General features: G+C 45.0%; 1 protein-coding gene across 1 annotated transcript in view; it reads left to right on the forward strand.

Annotated features, from left to right (window-relative positions):
- Nucleotides 1–17961, forward strand: part of POLE (DNA polymerase epsilon, catalytic subunit) — a 57460-nt gene that overhangs the window by 10770 nt on the left and 28729 nt on the right. Inside the window, exons 11-21 of the mRNA XM_063315808.1 lie at nt 1264–1349; nt 1819–1938; nt 2910–3042; nt 8869–8982; nt 10437–10649; nt 10968–11075; nt 12346–12474; nt 13409–13511; nt 13634–13780; nt 14633–14778; nt 15488–15636. Of these exons, the coding sequence (XP_063171878.1) occupies nt 1264–1349; nt 1819–1938; nt 2910–3042; nt 8869–8982; nt 10437–10649; nt 10968–11075; nt 12346–12474; nt 13409–13511; nt 13634–13780; nt 14633–14778; nt 15488–15636 (1448 nt within the window). The remainder of the gene's footprint in view (nt 1–1263; nt 1350–1818; nt 1939–2909; nt 3043–8868; nt 8983–10436; nt 10650–10967; nt 11076–12345; nt 12475–13408; nt 13512–13633; nt 13781–14632; nt 14779–15487; nt 15637–17961) is intronic.

Raw genomic sequence — 17961 nt, forward strand, 5'->3', positions numbered from 1 at the left:
GCCACAATGGAAAATAAACACCGGTTTCCCACATTGCTTGCTTTGACAGTATAACGATTGATGCAAAAAACCGATACACAATAAATGTATAATTCCTTTACAAAGTATGAGGTATTTATGCTTGCATTTGGTGTAAAGGGCCCATGTTTTATTGGCAGAACAGCTCCTGCTCATATCAAGAGTAGTGCAAGCTCATTATTATTATTACTGTACAGGTAGTCCTCGATCTATGACAGCAATTGGGACCGGAATTCCCATCGCTAAGTGATGCGGTCATAAAGGGCAATCACTTCCCTTAGCAACGGCAATCCCTGCAGTCCCAATTGCCATTGTTAACCGAATCCCACAGTCATTAAGTGAGGTAACTTCCTCCTGGCTTCCCACAACCAAAGTCAGTGGGGAAGCTGGCAGGAAGTTGCAAGTCCAGGCCAGCAGGCAAGTAAGGGGCTGCTGCCAGGTGGGGGAGGGAGCAAGGAGCTGCACGGGGGTGGGCGGGAGGGTGCACAGAGGTGCACGGAAAGGTTGGGGAAGGTGCGAGGGGGTGCGTGAGGCTGCAGGGGAGGCACAGCAAGGATCAGGGAGGGTGCGTGAGGGGCTGGCGTGGCACAAGGGTAGAAGGCACGGGAGCGGTGTGCGGGAGGGGGAGTCTTACCCAGCAGCTTGTGACCTTCCCTGCCAGCTTCCCCACTGACTTTCTGGGGAAGCTGGCAGGGAAGGTCTCAAATGGAGATCAGTAGATCATGGGTGCTGCAACTGGATGCAAGTGCAAATGGGTTGCCAAGCACCCAGGTCATGATCATGTGACCACGGGGGTGCTGTGACGGCCAGAACTCCGAGGACTGGCCGTAACCACTATTTGTTCAGCGCCGTCATAACTTTGAATGGTTGCCGAACGAATGGTTGTAGGGCGAGGACTACCTCTATTCATTATTGAATTGTTATTCAATATCGTTACTCAGTAAAACTTTTTAAAGTTTTTAAAGTAAACTTTTTAAAGTTAAGCTCATCTCTGAGTGACATCATGGACTTTTCTGTGCACTTTTCTTGGAAGTGTTACTGTTAATTTTCTTCTGCACTATTTTTTCGATTTCCCTGACTGATTTCCCTTCCCCTGAAGGGAAGTGCTAGTGGATTTCCATCCAATATTGATGGTTTCTGGCCCTGCTTGCTCTCCAAGCCCAGACACAGCCAGGTATGGTTGCTTGCAGAGACTCATTAATCATAACAGTCTCTAAATGGCACCCTTTCCTTTCCTTTCATCAGGCTCATCTTATCCAGCGGTGGTTTGAACATGTTCAGGAAACCAAGCCAACTATCATAGTGACATACAACGGAGACTTCTTTGACTGGTGAGAATCAGATCTTGTAAACTCTACTGTCTGTACATACACAACCAGATGTGGGGATATACATTTGGTCAAAAGAAAGAAAGATGTTCTAAAGCCAAGTGGAACCCAGCCTGCAAACTCACCCGTACTTACTGACTTAAAAGGGCATCATCCTTGCACAAGAGGAACAGATTAGCACGTTAAATATGAGAAAAAGTCTTGAGGATAGAGAGAACATCCAAAACAGCCCAGCATATTTTCAGTTAACCTGGAATGCTGCTTTACCGCTTCGTGCTTGAAGGAAAGGAAATGGGATATTGGAGAATTATGGGGATGGAACATTAAGGCATAGAGAAACTTTGAGTGGTCTCGAAGAATGGTCTTGGGTCCCTCCATTTTGCGTGGGGTTAAGATTTTTGTTACAGCGCTGATGTGCTAAGAGCTATAGACACGCTCCGATTCTTTGGCTAAACTGTCTGTCTGTCCCCAGGCCTTTTGTGGAAGCCAGAGCAGCAGTTCATGGGATGAATGTGCAGCAGGAGATCGGGTTCCAGAAGGACAGCCAGGGGGAATACAAATCCCCGCAGTGCATCCACATGGATTGTCTTCGGTAAGAGCCACGGCTCCGCAGTTGAGTCACGGGCTCTTGAGGTCGGCCTGACGTCAGCCGGTGGGAAAAAGGCCCCGTCCTCTGACACTGTTGCTTTTTGAGAAAAAAACTCTTTATAATCACGATTCATCTCCATCCTTTGGGCTGTGTTTCATTTTGCAATCAGCTGGTGAGCACCTGGATGTTGCTGTTCTGATCCCAATGTTTCCATATGATGTTTTGGGGACTTTATTGGGATATTTGCCAAAAAAAACTGCTTTGGATTCTCTTTCCTTCAAAAATTAGGCAGGTGAGGGCCTTTCAGTGCTAACGCATCACTCTAAGGCTCTTTTGACCCAGACATCTTCACCCCAAAATGCCAGGCAGAAACTTTTGCTTTGTTTTCAATGATTGCATGTTACTCCAAAAGAGTTTTTCCCAACTTGTTAGCAGCTTTAAAAGGCATTGGCTTGACGAAGAGGTGTTTCATTTTGTTTGAAGAGATGTGCCCCTCTCTTCAGACTGTAAGTCTTCCAGATCAGCTTCCCAGAAAAATACTGTAGAAGCAATAGCAGAAAGATCGTGGGGTTCTCAAGGAGAAGATCAATACATGAGCTTCCCAAAAGACAGTCTGTTCACTTACTGCCCATCTTCCCCTCCGTTGCACAGCTCCTTGTGGGTGTTGGAAATGGTTTTAAGGCATGCTTTCACATTGCTCTTGGAAACAGTGGGGTCAGCACAACTGACTCCCTGGTCCCCAGAATTCCTTATAACCCACTGCAAGCCTATAGGACTTCTTCAGCAAATAAATAAATAAATGGTCCATGCGGGGTGGGTGAGGAGACCGGCCTAACCTTGTATTTTTAACGCCAAATGAAACTTGCCTGAGTCCTTCTCATTCCACTCTGGAAAGCCCCTTTTTCCATGCCAGCTGTGTTATCTCCCTTGGTTTATTAACCAGTCCCCTCTGGTGCCATGATTTCTCTTGGCAGGTGGGTGAAGAGAGACAGTTACCTTCCAGTGGGCAGCCACAACTTAAAAGCAGCAGCCAAAGCAAAGTTGGGTTATGACCCTGTGGAGCTAGACCCTGAAGAGATGTGCCGGATGGCAACTGAAGAGCCTCAGGTATGTCCAACCCAAGGCAATTTCCCCCTGATTGTAACTTTGTGTTTTTTTTAAAATAATTTTTATTAAAAATTTTAATAACAATAATAAAATACAAACTAAACTCAGAAAGAAGGGAAAGTAAAGAAAATAGAGAATAAAAGGTAGACAAAAAAAAAGAGAAAAGAAAAAAGAATAAGAGAAAGAAAAAAGAAATATTTAAAGTAGCTTCCAACCTTCATCACAACAGGTACAAACAAACTTAATAATTCATCACCCTCTATAACGTTACATGTAGGTATTTCTTCCCATAACTCATCCCTTATCCATACGCAAATCCATAAATCATTAACATTTCAGTCCTAGTGTCAGCAAAAAGTCTGTAAGATCCCAGATTTATACAAACATGTCTTATTTTAACCTTGATCAAACAAACCAATTTTGTACTCCTTCCCTTTGCTTCTAACAATCTTAATCTTTAGTTTGTTCAGATGCTGTTGTAGGATTTTCCATTTTTCCATTTTTCTTTTTCCCATTTTGAAGATTTCTTCAAGACTTTAAACTTACAAACTTATTTTGTAAGACCAGTAAAAAGTCATTATCCAGATTAATTTCTTGGCTTGTCATTTGTATTTCCACTTTAGTTGTTTTCTGTTTTATAGTCCTTTTTTAAAAAAAATTTCCAGTATTTCTGCAAATTCTTTACGTTCTGATGTTTTTGCCTCAGGCAAAACTTGTTTCATCTCTTTATCTTGTAAATCTTACAAGATGTTCTCTTTCGCATCAGTAATTTATTCTTTAATCTTTGGGACGTAGTGTATTTGTAGAAGCATACATCATTGCTGAGACTGAAGCTGCTGTTTTTTTACCCTATTCTTCAAAAACCTTCTGAAGTATTTCAAATGTCAAAGCATTTTCTGTCATTTTGCACTATCAAGTTCCAATGAACTTAACGAGCTCAAGAGTTATGATTATCATTTGAAGGCTGAGTCCGTGCTACCTGCATAGCTAGCCTTAATCCTTTCCTCAGTGCATACCGCTCTGAGTCAAGCCAGTGAGGGCCTTTTCTCAGGGGCCTTTTGGGGTGGAACTAGACCTTAGACCTTCACTTAAATGTTGATAGGCTGTAAAAATGGAGACAGCCTCAGAGTCAGATGCAATAACTGTGTCTACAAAAGACTGAGCTTGGGTAGAAGTCATATAGTCAGTCAGGGCCTTTGCATCCACTTGGGCCCATTTTATTCTTCTGTCCTGATGGACCTCTAGATGGTGTGAAACCCATCTGTCTTTTGCAGTATGGGGTCTAAGGTCTGAATGTCCATAGAATTTTACAGCAACTGGTTGGTGATCACTATCCTCTCTTTCATATACCTGGATTTCTGAGAAAAGGGGCGCTTTGCTATTTGTGACACATATATAGTCTAATGTGCTGCTTGATTTCACTGGATGGTAAGTAGGGGTAAACAAAGCTTTGGTCCTTGCCCCCTAGAACTTGCAAGTTACTTTAAACAGCAAGTTTAGCAACTGTATACCAGCAGCATTGCTTTTCTGGTCCCTAAAAGACCATGAAGGAAATAGCGGAAGTAATTCTTTGGGAATATTCGTATTATTAATATGCTCTTGTATGTTAGGGCCAAGCCTTGCATTAAAATCTCCCAAAACAGTTATAACTGATTTGGGGGATTTTTAGCTTAGCTCTGTCAGGGATTGCTCTAGGTTCACCCCTATATCTGAGGGATGATATATAGATTGTGGAGGCATATAGATATTTAACATCATGATCACAGGGGCATTGTATTGAAATTTAACGGCTAGGCAATAGGAGAAGATGCGTGCAAGAGAGTTTCTGTGTCCTTCCAACCCAGGTCTTCCTTAAACAAAATGGCCAACCCCCCTATTGCCCGGCCTTTCCCTTTTACTTTCCGTGCCAGGGTAGACCAGGATTTGAAGCCAGGAATCAAAATCTGCTCATCATCAGCAGTTAGCCAGGTCTCTTGAACTGCAATCAGATCATAGTTGGACAGAAATTTGGAGCAATTGTGCAGTTTGTTTTTCCATCCAGCAGGATTCCACGATAATATACAAGTGGCTGGATCCTTAACAGCACCTGTAGGGGTGGGGTGGAAAAACTGGGTGGGGGAGGGTCATGGTGAGACACATTCAGTCATTCATCAACAGGGAGAAGATCCGGGGAGCCAGATGTGTTCAGGTCTAATTTTGAGGAAAGTGGTTAGAGGAATCCACAAGGTGTAGAAACAAGTCATCATGTGGAGAAGATCTGAAATCCACAAGATGTTGGTCAGCACCTGTCTGGTATAGGAAATGCTGCCTCAATAGTTTGCATCGACTGTCGCTCTCTGGTGAAAACCTCATTCATCTCATGAGGGCTGGAGCAGTTGTTGTTTGGGTATCGATTTTCCTCCATGTCTTTGTCCACCAAACGATGGTAATTAGTGTCAGTAGTTGGAGACATAAGATCAATGAGAGGTTCTGCAGTTGCAATAGTGTCCAGTAAGGCTTTCTTGAGATTTTCTAGCTTGTATATGATGTTATCTTGTTCCTTCCTGGGCAGGGAGCCAAAGGCACTGATAAGGCCTCCTTCAGCTGAGTCAGCCTCGCTGTCTATTTGAGAAGATTGACTCCCACTGCCTTGCTTTTTCAAGGTCTTATGAGGGGAGGGAGGCTTGCTAGCTTCTGTTGCAATTTTGGTGTAGGAATAACATCTGGGTCCAGCAACACCAAATAAAGGATTAACTGTTACCCTGCAGAACATTCTGGTGGGAAAATTTTGAAAAGTTGCTAAATATGGTCTCATCTTGAATATCTTAGATGGAATGGTAGGCTGTTTACAAGATAGTAAAATCCATTTTCGATTTTGCACTGATTCGGTAGCATCTAGATCTATCAGTCTATGATGGCAGTGCAGGAGTTGCCCTAATGAGATTTTAATTGCTCTCCTAGAATCCCAACGTCCCGTGTTGATCTTATTCAGGGAGATACAGAGAGCAACCTGCCGTGTTCGCAGGATGCGTTTCTGCTTGCAAGAAGGTTCCTCAGCTGAACCCACAGAGGAATTAATTTGTACATTGCCTCCTTTTGCCTTATCAGAGGGTTGGGGTTTATTAGTACCATCGTTAGGACGTTGCTTGCTTTTATCAGTTTTTTTTCCTTTGACTTGCCCTTTAGCTGAGCATCTATCAGGAACGTCTTGCCTTATCATAGCTTCTGCCTTTGATTTAGTGAAGGCAGTAAGTCCTGTGTTGTGTTTAAAAATGAAAGCGTCAAAGTCTTTTTTCGACAAGGCTAGATTGTGTTTAATATCAGACAACTGCTCAAACAATGAGATAATGGTTTGGACTGTAAGGAGGCATTGCTTTGCCATATATTCGGTTGTGTTTTCCCAGGGGAGTCTCTCCAAATTATGGTTTTGTATCCTGTTTTTAAACTTATTTTTATTTCCCTTAAGATTATTGGGTGAGCTAGCTAATGGTGCTGGAGACCTGAAATGAGAGTCTGGGATGGAGACCAAATTTTCATTTATCTCCTCCCTAATAGATAGTGAAAGGTCTAGCAACTGTTGCTTTTCAAGCTTGGTTTGAAAATCCCATTCGAATGATTCATGGGCTGCTGGGGGTGGGGGGGAGAAGACTTTGTTTTACTTAGTTTCTTTTTGTTTAAATAGTTCTTCTATTTTTGGTTGTTTCACAGTCTTTGAAGAAGAAAGAGAACTTGGACTATTTCCATAACGATTCTTCCTTTTCCCCCACGTTGTTAGATCCACTCTGAGACTTTTGCTGGCACCTTTTACTCCACACTTGTCTCACCGTGGAAAGATACGAATATATTTGAAAAGGTGTAATATAAAAATCAAATTTAAAAGCTACAATGTCCTAAAAGCTTATTACAACTAAAACTATCAAAAAAAGAAACAAAGCTAAACTAAACTATTTAAAAATAATGAAATTATTAAAAAGGCTGGAGCTTAAAAAGACGTGCAGTGCTGGGTTACTGGGTTGGCTCCACCCCATCCAGAGCACAAGTGGGTGATCTCCCATCCTCTCCTTATCCAGAGAGATTCCATGGGACCAGTCTACTTGCTGGTCCTTCGGTCTTACAGGAGCTGCAGTCATTGTCTCCGCTCATTCAGAGACAGCTTGCCATTACTCACTTGGAAGCCAGCCCCCCTGACTGTAATTTTGGAACCTAGCATGAAAGTAGTCTTGAACATACCTGGATTGGAGAAGCCCTTTTGGAATTGCATAATTAATTACATAATTATATCATAGATGGAGGAATAGGTCCACTCAATTGGGTGGTATATAAATATGATAAATAAATAATTGCAAAACTCAGATTTAAATTGAAATCCTACTTAGCGCTAACACCCCAAGTTCAAGTTTTAAAAGGATCTTGATAGACTTGAGCATTGGGCCCTATCCAGTAAAATGTTGTTCAGTGGTAAGAAATGTAAGGGTCTGCACTTAGGCAGGAGAAACCAGGTGCACAGATACAAGTAGCACCTTTTATTGGATAAGACTCAATGTTCAAATCTATCAAGATCCTTCTGCAGAAATACTTGTGAGAAGGATCTGGGAGTCTTGGTGGTCCAGGGATTAAGCATAAGTGAATGAAGTTTTGGGCTAAATCAATAGATGTATAGCTTCAAGATCGTGGGAAGGGATAGTTCCATGGGTCAGACCACACCTGGGATGTCTAGTTCTGGTCACCACAATACAAGAAGGATGCTGAGGAACTGTAAAGAGTGCAGAGAAACCAAGGTGGCAAGGGGCTTGGAGGCCAAATCCCAGGAAGGACAGTTGAAAGAACTGGGTGTGTTTGGTCTAAAGAAGAGAAGGCTAAGGGGAGACATGACAGCAGACGTCCAACGCCCGAAGGGCTGTCACAGGGCAGAGTGTGTGGATTTGCTCTCCACAGTAACCAAGGGTAGGACAAGAACCAACAAGTGGAAGCTTTGCAGAGGGAGATCCAAACTCACAATCAGGAGGAATTTCCTGAAGGTGAGACTTATTAAGCATGGGAGCAGCCTGCCCAGGGGTGGGGGGGCATCACTGGAGGTTTTGAAGCAAAAGTTGGACAGTCATTTGTCTGGGATGATCAGAGAACTTCTGCCCTAGCCAAGGGTTGGACTAGAACGGTTGGACTGGAAGGATCCAACCCTATGAGTCTGTATAATTACAGTTCTGCCCAGCTAATTGTAGATTAGTCAGTTAACCATGATTTATTTAAGCCATAGTTTCTATGATGTTTGAATGAATCCAGTCACTCCATTACTGCCCCTTTGTCTGTTGCCCCTACATTGTTGGAGGAATGCCTTATTTGTTCTAGCCATAAAATCTGGGATTCCTAGCTTTACAGTACTAGGTTTCTGCATATCAGGGTATTCTTCCTACGGTCTCCTTTTGTTGAATGAAAAGGCTTCTAGTAGAAAGCTGCCTTGAGCCACCAGTGTCTAATTTGCAGCAGCCATGCTCCAGGCAAGCAAATTCCCAGAATTCTCAGCATTTCCCAGGCTAACTGGAGGAGTCTGGGAGTTGAAGTTTCACCTCTGGCATGTATTTGATAGGTATATGGTACTTGAACCTTAGTTCTTGCATATAAGGCAAAAGGCTAGGTCACTGCTGGGTTATTAAGGTAGGTTTGCCTCAAAATCTTTTTCATGGGGCAAAATTCTTATCTTTAATAGGGAAAGCAGCAAAAAGTGATCTACCTAAGTCAATGTGCCGATAAACTGGTGGCTTCCTGAGCCCCCTCCATGCACCATTAGCAAATGCGGATCAGGGCTTCCAGTGCCACAGTATTAAACTGGTCTCCTCTTGATCCTTCCAGACTTTGGCCACCTATTCAGTGTCAGATGCTGTTGCTACCTACTACATGTACATGAAGTATGTGCACCCTTTCATCTTTGCCTTGTGCACTATCATTCCCATGGAGCCAGATGAGGTGAGTATGATAGCACCTCTGTTTTGCCTTGATGGGCCTCAATTTATCTTTGCCTAGCCAGGCCATCATTTTAAGCCATAATATGGTTTTTGGGCATAGCATGTTGTGTGTCTTATTATTCCAAGTTCATTGCATTGTGTGAACCCAGCCCTTGGTGGTATATACTCTGACTGCTTTGCTCCTGAACAGCGAAATATATTACTGTTATTTCGCTAGTAACATCTTGTGGCCTTTAATCTGTGTGTCGAAGCTTAATTTATAATTTGCAGGATGGATACCAAAAACGAGAATACTAAGGGAGACACCAGAACAGTAATAAATCTTGAAAAAGGTTTATTAAGAATTGCCCCTGAATATACTTACAGCATCAGAGACATATGACCCCAAACAGCGGGGAAGATTTCCAGAACACGACTAACGAGGAAGCTGGGAGAAAGGGGTAAATCTTATAGCCCTTTTTCCCCATTCCCCCGTCCTTTGGAATCCTCACCTTGGTTCTGGGATAATTAGCAAGGGGAAAGTAATGTTTGTATTTACATTCACTGGAGAGGAAGAGATTACGAGAGAGTAAACAGGCACTCAATGGGGAATACACATTGAAAGGAGTGCCTTAGCGCTGGCTGTTTGCTTAGCATGCTAGCTGGCTGTTTGCTTAGCATGCTAGCAGCAGCCAGCTGGGAGCCACTTAGGAGGCAGAAGAAAGCCTTTAGGTTGAAATTGATTAGGGTCTTCCCAGTTTCAGATAGCAGCGCAAGCCAGCCAGAGGGTGCTAATTAACTTGTGGCTAGCATCTTTTAGGGGAGCGCTGGGCTGGGGCAGAAAGCAGTTTGGGAAGAGATAGCTTGTTTAAGCAATCTCTCCACTCTGTAAGGGAGAAAATTCCTTGAAGGGAGAAAGAAGAGGATGGCTCAAACAGTCAAGCACAGATCACATCTGCCACATGAATTTTTAAGATGCCTGCCTTAGTCTTCCAGCATCTTCTGCAGTGGGCATGCTCATCTTTAAGCAGAAAAAACGTGAGGTTTGTAGAGGCTGAGAGTTATGACTTGGCTGCAACTGTTTGCCAATGCAGTGTCTTAAGATCTTTCTGCTCAAAATGTGAGCTTGGGTCTCCTGGACATGTTTCTCACCTGTTTAACATAAAGTCCTTTGGAAGTTGTGGAATGCGGAGGTTAGATGACTCCGGGCAGTAGGACTTTTCAGGATCAAGAGGTTGTCACATGCTTCAGTAAGCAAAGAATCTGTTCATTCTAAAACTGCATGTTGTACAGACTGTAGCTTGATATCAAAACAAATATTTTTGCATGCTCAGAGTTATAAGCACTCAGTCACTTGTACTGAGAAGATAAATCTCAAAAAAGATGTTAGGGAACCACTGTCAGCACAATCTGGACGGACTCTATTGATTGCGGGTTCACCTTGGTTCCAGCGTGTCCATTTTCCTCCTCCTGCAGGTACTCCGGAAAGGCTCGGGAACCTTGTGTGAGGCGCTGCTCATGGTGCAAGCCCATCACGCAAACATAGTCTTCCCCAACAAGCAGGAGCAGGAGTTCAACAAGCTCACGGAGGATGGGCACGTACTAGACTCGGAGACATACATCGGGGGCCACGTAGAGGCGCTGGAGTCCGGGGTCTTTCGTAGCGATATCCCCTGCCGCTTTAAAATGGTACACACTTCGGTGGAAAGGCAGTAACCGAGAGCCTGGCCGTCTTGGTAGTGAGAAAGTGATGGATTCTGCAAATATATAGTATTAAATGGAAATGGCCAGTTTCAACATTTTTTTCAGTGAAAGCCTTTTCTCAGTGCAGACCCAGTTCCTCATAACCGGGCTGTCTTTGTGCCTTTGGATGGACTAGGAGTTCTCTCAAACAGCAAATTACATTTCTGCTTGCCACTCATTGCACAGTTTTTCACCCACCATTTTTGGCCACCCTTGGTTTTACTAGAATTGGAATGCTAAGTTCCTCTCCTGGGTATTTTTCAGAATCCTGCTGCCTTTGACTTCCTTCTGCAGCGTGTGGAGAAGACACTTCGCCACGCCATTGAGGAAGAAGAGGGGATTCCCTTAGAGCAGGTCACCAATTTCCAAGAGGTATCTTTGCCTTTCCGTGCCTAGGAGAATTTGATCTTTGATACGGGGGTGAAGCAACAGCACTGCCCTGCTTGGTATTTCCTGTCCTTTGGTTGCAGTTGTGGTTGAACTTGTCTCTTCTTACTGAAGTTGTTAACTGATTCTTGTGTCTGTCTGCTTGCTTCTTAGATACTCTTCACTATTGCAAAAAAGAAAAAATAAGTCATTCAGGGTTGAATTGTTGGGTTCTCTGAGCTTGATTTTCTTTTTACAGATGTTTCATTACCAAGCTAGCTAACATTGCTAGTGCACAGAGGAGTAAAGTCTGCTTGCTTTTTATATACAGGTAGTCCTCACTTAACAACCATTCATTTAGTGATGGTTTGGACTTACAGCAGTGTTGAAAAAAATGACTTATGACTGGTTCTCACACCTAGACCATCACAGCATCCCCGTGGTCACGTGATCACAATTTGCGTGTTTGGCAACCAGTTTGCATTTGTGACCGTCGCAGCATCCCATGGTCACATGATCACCATTTTTGTCCTAACAGTCAGGAACCACACTGAGATGAGGAATAAATCTCTAGTGTTTTACTACTGATACATTAGACAGAAAATCCTAACAAACTGAAGAAGCGTGAGAAAACCCATACAGATAAACCCCAAAAGTTAAGGCTGGTCTGTTCTGTGTCTCTTTGAATGGCCGCTTAACTCCTCACTACTATGCATGCGTTTTCCCCCCTGGATAGGGGCCCCCTCCTGCTCACCATCAGTGCTCGTGACAATTTTCGATCTTCCTGGCTGGCTTCTGGCAAGCAAAATCAATGGGAAACAGTGTGATTTGCTTAACGACCATGTGGTTCACTTAATGCCTGTGGTGATTTGCTTAACAGCCGCTGCACAAAAGGTTGTAAAATCTGGTCAGATTCACTTAATGACCACTTTGCTTAGCAACCGAAATTCTGGTCTCAATTGTGGTAGTTTAGTGAGGACTACCTGTATGGATTGGTATATTGTTTCTTTCTTGATTGTTGTTCCTGCTTATCTCGGTGTTGGTTAATAGGTGTGAGGCGAGGAAGGGTGTGCCATTCCCTTTTCTGCTGGCCTTGACAACTGCCTTCTCAGAGACAAACATGGTCCGTGAGGAACAACGTAGCTCCCAGTGTACATTTTGCTTGCTCTGTTCTTGAGTGCTACATATTATTTTCAGTACAGCTTAGCAAAACGTTGCTGTTCTTGGGAAAGCTTCCTTTTATCTGGCTTCCTCAAATCTCTTTCTCTTGCCACAGGTTTGTGAAGAAATCAAAGTTAAGCTGAATTCCCTGAAGGATGTTCCCAACAGAATTGAATGTCCTCTCATCTACCATCTGGATGTGGGAGCCATGTATCCAAACATCATCTTGACCAATAGGCTGCAGGTGAGGCATGGCTTTCTTTGTAGCCGTGGATGTTGGGGACTCAGACTTTAATTCTCTGCTCTTGGATGGAGTGTTGCGGGGGGGCAGTCTGCCCAGGAAAATGGGGTTGTAACAACTAGGTGTAATTTTGGAGTTCACGTTCAGAATGGGATTTTAAAATTATTTTGTTCAAAATAACAGCTGAATCCATTTTGTAACTGATGATGTGGACGTTCTGGTTCCTGAATGTCCTTGAACGGCCCTTAGGGCAAGTACACACTACAGTGGCCTCTTCTTGGCTCTTTCCCTTCTCAACAGCAAAGGAGTTGCTGTCTTGGAGGAAGGATGCAGATGGAAAACACCTGCTCCTCCTGTGTAATGTCCTTGTTCTTTGGAAGAGCTGAAGAAGCTCACAGTTGGCCACCAACAGTTTCCCTTGTTTAGAACATGCAGTGCAGGAGAGAGGGACCCCTCAAGGTGCTGGGTGCTTCCTCTAACAGTAGTCCTTATAGTTAGAGAAGAGCTTCAACACAGCCTGAGAGGGCAGTATATATTACTGAACATAATGTAAGCCAACTTGTGATCTTAGTAGCAGTAGTGGTAGTGTTTCATTGGTGTGCTTACAACCAAGTGCAGCACATACATAGAATAAAAGAACACTTGAGTAAGGAGTTACTAAGCTATACAGTAATGTTATCTTAGCTGCATTCAAAGTAACAGGTAAGAATGCATTTACTTAGTTTTTATTTCAAAGCTGTTTGTTCTTTGGGTTTCCACTACATGTCAGTGCATTAAAATGAGACTCTAGAAAGCAACTTATCTTCATTCTTTTCTCATCATGTCTAAGTTATATATTGACTTTTGTCCTGCATGTTCCTTTAACCATGGAGGTCTAATATTTATGAACTAAGGAACGGTAAAGATGCTTTGTCATCAGTGCTTTCTTCCTCCTCAGCCCTCAGCAGTAGTGGATGAGGCAACGTGTGCTGCCTGTGACTTCAACAAGCCAGGGGCCAGCTGTCAGCGGAAAATGACTTGGCAGTGGAGGGGAGAATTCAGTGAGTCTTACATCTGCTGCCCAGTCAAGCATAACTGCTGGCTCAGGCGTAACTCTTTTAGTCTGTGTTCTCCAGGTCTGACTATTCAGAAGTATTCTTGGCTACTTTCCCCCCAATGGCAGTGCCAGCAAGCCGCAGTGAGTTCCACCGTATCCAACAACAACTGGAATCGGAGAAGTTTCCTGCTCTTTCCCCTGACGGGCCACCCCGGGCGTTCCATGAGCTGTCCCGAGAAGATCAAGCCAAATACGAAAAGAAGCGCTTGGCTGGTGAGAATAAAATGTACTTGGTTCTAGGCCTGAAATTTGCCTGAACGTGGCTTGGCTTGTTTCAGGATCTAAAAAGAGTTTTATTGTTATTCAGACTGTCATTCCGGATGAGCGAGTGAAGGGGGGTGTCTTGTAATGCAAGTGATGCAGCCAGAACTGTATGGGATTCCCAGGTTTTCTAGGATTTTTTCCCACGTAGTTTGGAGGTGCAGGCTTTTGACGTGGCAATCATAGTCGTCTATCTGACTTCAGATTTCAGAGCCAGGTTGTTCTGCCACACCAGGACTTTTCTTTGGCTTGGACATGTTCTGTATGGCACAAAACTTGTAGGAAGATGGGTAAAGATGTGCAGTGCTTCAGAGCGCATGTAGGCACATGTATAGCACCTCTTTTCCCAGGATTGCACAACTACCCTCCATGGCTTCGAAGCATTTTCCCTTTGAATTCAAAGTGCTTCACAGCCCAAATAACCAGCTCTGGTGTGAGAGGAAATTGCTGCTCATTCTCAGCTGCAGACAGCTCTGTAATCAGTAGGACAGCAGATAATTTCAGTGGAAACCAGCCCAAGCAGCCTTTTCTAGTCTGGAAATGTGCGGGCACATAGGCAACTACAAATGGCTATTGCAATCCAGATTTATTTAAGCAGCTAGAGGCTTGACCTCCCCATGAGCATAATACCTTTTTTTTTTTCATAGGTTCATGCAAAGTTCTGCCATGCTCAGAAACTCCTTAAACGTAAAGTCAAACACAACATTGATGAAAGGTGTATGTGTGTGTATGGAAGATCTGGAATGATTTTCTGGAAATGCCCTGTGTTTGAGATAAAATAGCTCTGCTCTATCTTTTGAGCAGATTATTGTCGCAAAGCTTACAAGAAGATCCATGTGACGAAAGTGGAGGAGCGTGTCACCACTATTTGCCAAAGAGAAAACTCCTTCTATGTAGACACTGTCCGGGCTTTTCGGGATCGTCGCTATGAGTTCAAAGGGTTACATAAGGTGCGATTGGGGTTATTTTGCCAAACAGGTCATAGCCCAAATATGCCTGCCTCCTTCTCCAGCTGGGCGCCGTTCAGATATGTGGACTGACTCCCACCATCCAAGCTGCAGGGGAACAAAGGCTAGGCAATATGGGGGTTTTAATTTCTATGCCAAGCCTTAATGGGTGGGAGTAGCTGCTGATTCTTGTCTAGAAGCAGTAGTTCAACAGGGTTAGACCTGGTTAATAGTTGGACAGAGGGTCCTCCTGAGGATCCCACAGTGATGGGCTTGATAGGGGAATCATCAGAACGTCCCAGAAGTTGATAGCAAATTATTTCCGTATTGTTGCCAGAAAACTACATGGACGTGACCCTGAAGTAACCACGAGTCAAGCTCAATACAGTTTAGTCTAATTCACAATAGTACTGCTTAAAAGCATTTGTTTTTCTATTGACTCATACAACGGTACAAAGTAAAAATTACCATAATGGCTATCAAGGCAGAAAAAAACATCTTTTTGAACTTACTGCCTTTCTGGAAATTTGAAGTTCCTGGCTGTGTGAGATGGCCAGCTATACAAATTGAATACAATAAATAAGTTCAGCCCTGGGTAGACGGTTGCTTCAGGCCTCAAGAAATGCGTCTCTGAACCTTCAGAGATGGAGCTTCTTGAGTGGGGCTTGCTGCCCCGTGAGGACCACAAGTCTTTCCTACCTCCTTGTGCCAGGTATGGAAGAAGAAGCTGGCAGCTGCCACTGAAATGGGCGACGCCTCCGAAGTGAAGCGCTGCAAGAACATGGAGATCTTGTATGATTCCCTGCAGCTGGCACACAAGTGTATCCTCAACTCCTTCTATGGATACGTCATGCGCAAAGGGTGAGTGTGAAACTAAATTAGGCAGCTCTGAATGAATTATGAAAAGCCTTAAAGAGGAGCTGCTTTTCTTCCAATCCTACAGTTGCTTTCAGACTAAGTTTTAATAAAAGCAGGAGGACATGTTAAAGTTGTTATAGCTCCCTCTTGCATGTCCAAGCTTTTCACTTAGGTTATCTCTATTTTTACAACCCCCTTTTAAGGTAGACTAATACTATTTTTATTAGCAGAATGCTTAATTTTATGATGGGAACCAAAACTAAAGAGAGAAACCATCTGTGATACACCCTTTTACTTCTCCTTGGATAATCTGAGGGGAGAGCCGCATCTATCCCCATTGTCATGGTCAGATCACGCCCTGGTGACCGTGGGATTCTCATATGCCACCCCCCTCCGCAGGGAGGCAGGGCCCATTCGGTTGGTCCGCCCCTGGCGACTGATGGACCCAGTGAGGTTTCAGAGGGAGCTGGGGGTTGTACCCAAGGATCTGCTGCACGATCCAGCGGAGGCCCTGGCTGCCGCCTGGAATAGGGAGGCGGCCGGGGCCTTGGACAGGATCGCGCCTGTGCAACCTCTCTTATCCTATCGAACCCGACACTCCCCGTGGTTCACGGAGGAGCTGAGGGTTCCGAAGAGGATTAAGAGACACCTGGAGTGCCGCTGGAGAAAGACAAAGACCGAACCTGACCGGACACAAGCTAGAGCCACTACCTTGTGGTGGTAAGAGCGGCGAAACGGCAGTATTTCTCTGCTCTTACTGCATCCACACAATGCCACCCAACGGCCCTGTTTAGGGTCACCCGATCCCTGTTGGGGAAAGGGGATCCGTAAAATCATCTACAGGGCCATGCTGAGGAATTTTCGGGGCATCTGCAAGATAAAATTGCTTGGATTCGCTCTAAGTTGGACTCCAAGTGTGGGATGGAGTCTGGGGAGATGCCTGGGGAGTGTACTTACCCAGTTATCTGGGAACAGCTTGATCCTGTTGGACCTGAGGAAGTGGACAAGATCCTCCAGACTGTAAATGCCACCACCTGTCAATTAGACCCGTGTCCCTCCTGGCTGGTGAGGCAGCTTGGGAGGTGACGTGTGGTTGGGCCCAGTCGATGGCAAATACATCCTTGCGGGAAGGGGTGTTTCTGGCGGCCTTTAAGGAGCCATTGGTACGCCCCCTCCTCAAGAAACCATCCCTGGACCCTACCGTGCTGGATAACTTTTGTCCAGTCTCCCACTCCCCTTTATGGGGAAGGTGGTTTAGAAGGTGGTGGCACTGCAGCTCCAGAGGATCCTGGAGGAAGCGGATTATTTAGACCCCTTTCAGTCAGGTTTCAGGCCAGGATATGGGACAGAAACTGCATTGGTCACACTTATGGATGATCTCTGGTGGGAGCGGGATGGAGGCAGTGCATCCATCCTTGCCCTCCTTGACCTCTCAGCAGCCTTCAATACCATCGACCATGGTATCCTTTTGGGTCGGCTCAGGGAGTTGGGGGTGGGTGGCGTAGTCTTGCGCTGGTTCACCTCCTTCTTCCAGGGCCGGTCCCAGTCGGTGCTAATAGGGGAGGAGAGATCGGGCTCACGGCCCCTCCTTTGTGGGGTGCCGCAGGGGTCGGTACACTCTCCTCTCCCTTTTAACATCTACATGAAACCGCTGGACGAGATCATCCGTCATCACGGGATGAGGGATCATCAACATGCTGATGATACTCAGTTGTATATCTCCACCCCGGGGGAAGTAAGAGATGCTGTGACTGCCCTCTCCAGGTGCCTGGGGGCTGTGGGGGCCTGGATGGGGAACAACAGGCTTCAGCTGAACCCTGGTAGGACGGAGTGGCTGTGGGCTAATGGCCCCTCTGCTCCAAGGAACTTGCCATCTTTATTGCTGGATGGGGTTGCTCTGCCCCAGACAGACCCGGTGCGTAACTTGGGGGTCCTCGTGGACTCACGGCTCCTGCTCGAAGAGCAGGTGGCAGTCGTGGCCAGGAGGGCCTTTGCGCAACTTCGTGTTGTGTGCCAGTTACGCCCCTTCCTGGAGTGAGAGGCTCTTCGGTCACTGATGCCCTGGTCATCTCCCATATAGATTACTGTAATGCGCTGTACATGGGGCTACCCTTGAAGAGTATCCGGAAGCTTCAGCTGGTCCAGAATGCAGCTGCGTGGGCCATTTTTGGTGCCCCTAGGTTGGCACATATAACACCGTTGCTGCGCAAGCTGCACTGGGTGCCAGTTTGCTTCCGGGTCCAATTCAAGGTGTTGGTTATCACATTTAAAGCCCTACATGGCACGGGACCAGGTTACCTGAGGGACCGTCTCATCCCTATTACATCG

This window comes from Candoia aspera, chromosome 15, assembly GCF_035149785.1.
Source record: "Candoia aspera isolate rCanAsp1 chromosome 15, rCanAsp1.hap2, whole genome shotgun sequence".
Lineage (NCBI taxonomy): Eukaryota > Metazoa > Chordata > Lepidosauria > Squamata > Boidae > Candoia > Candoia aspera.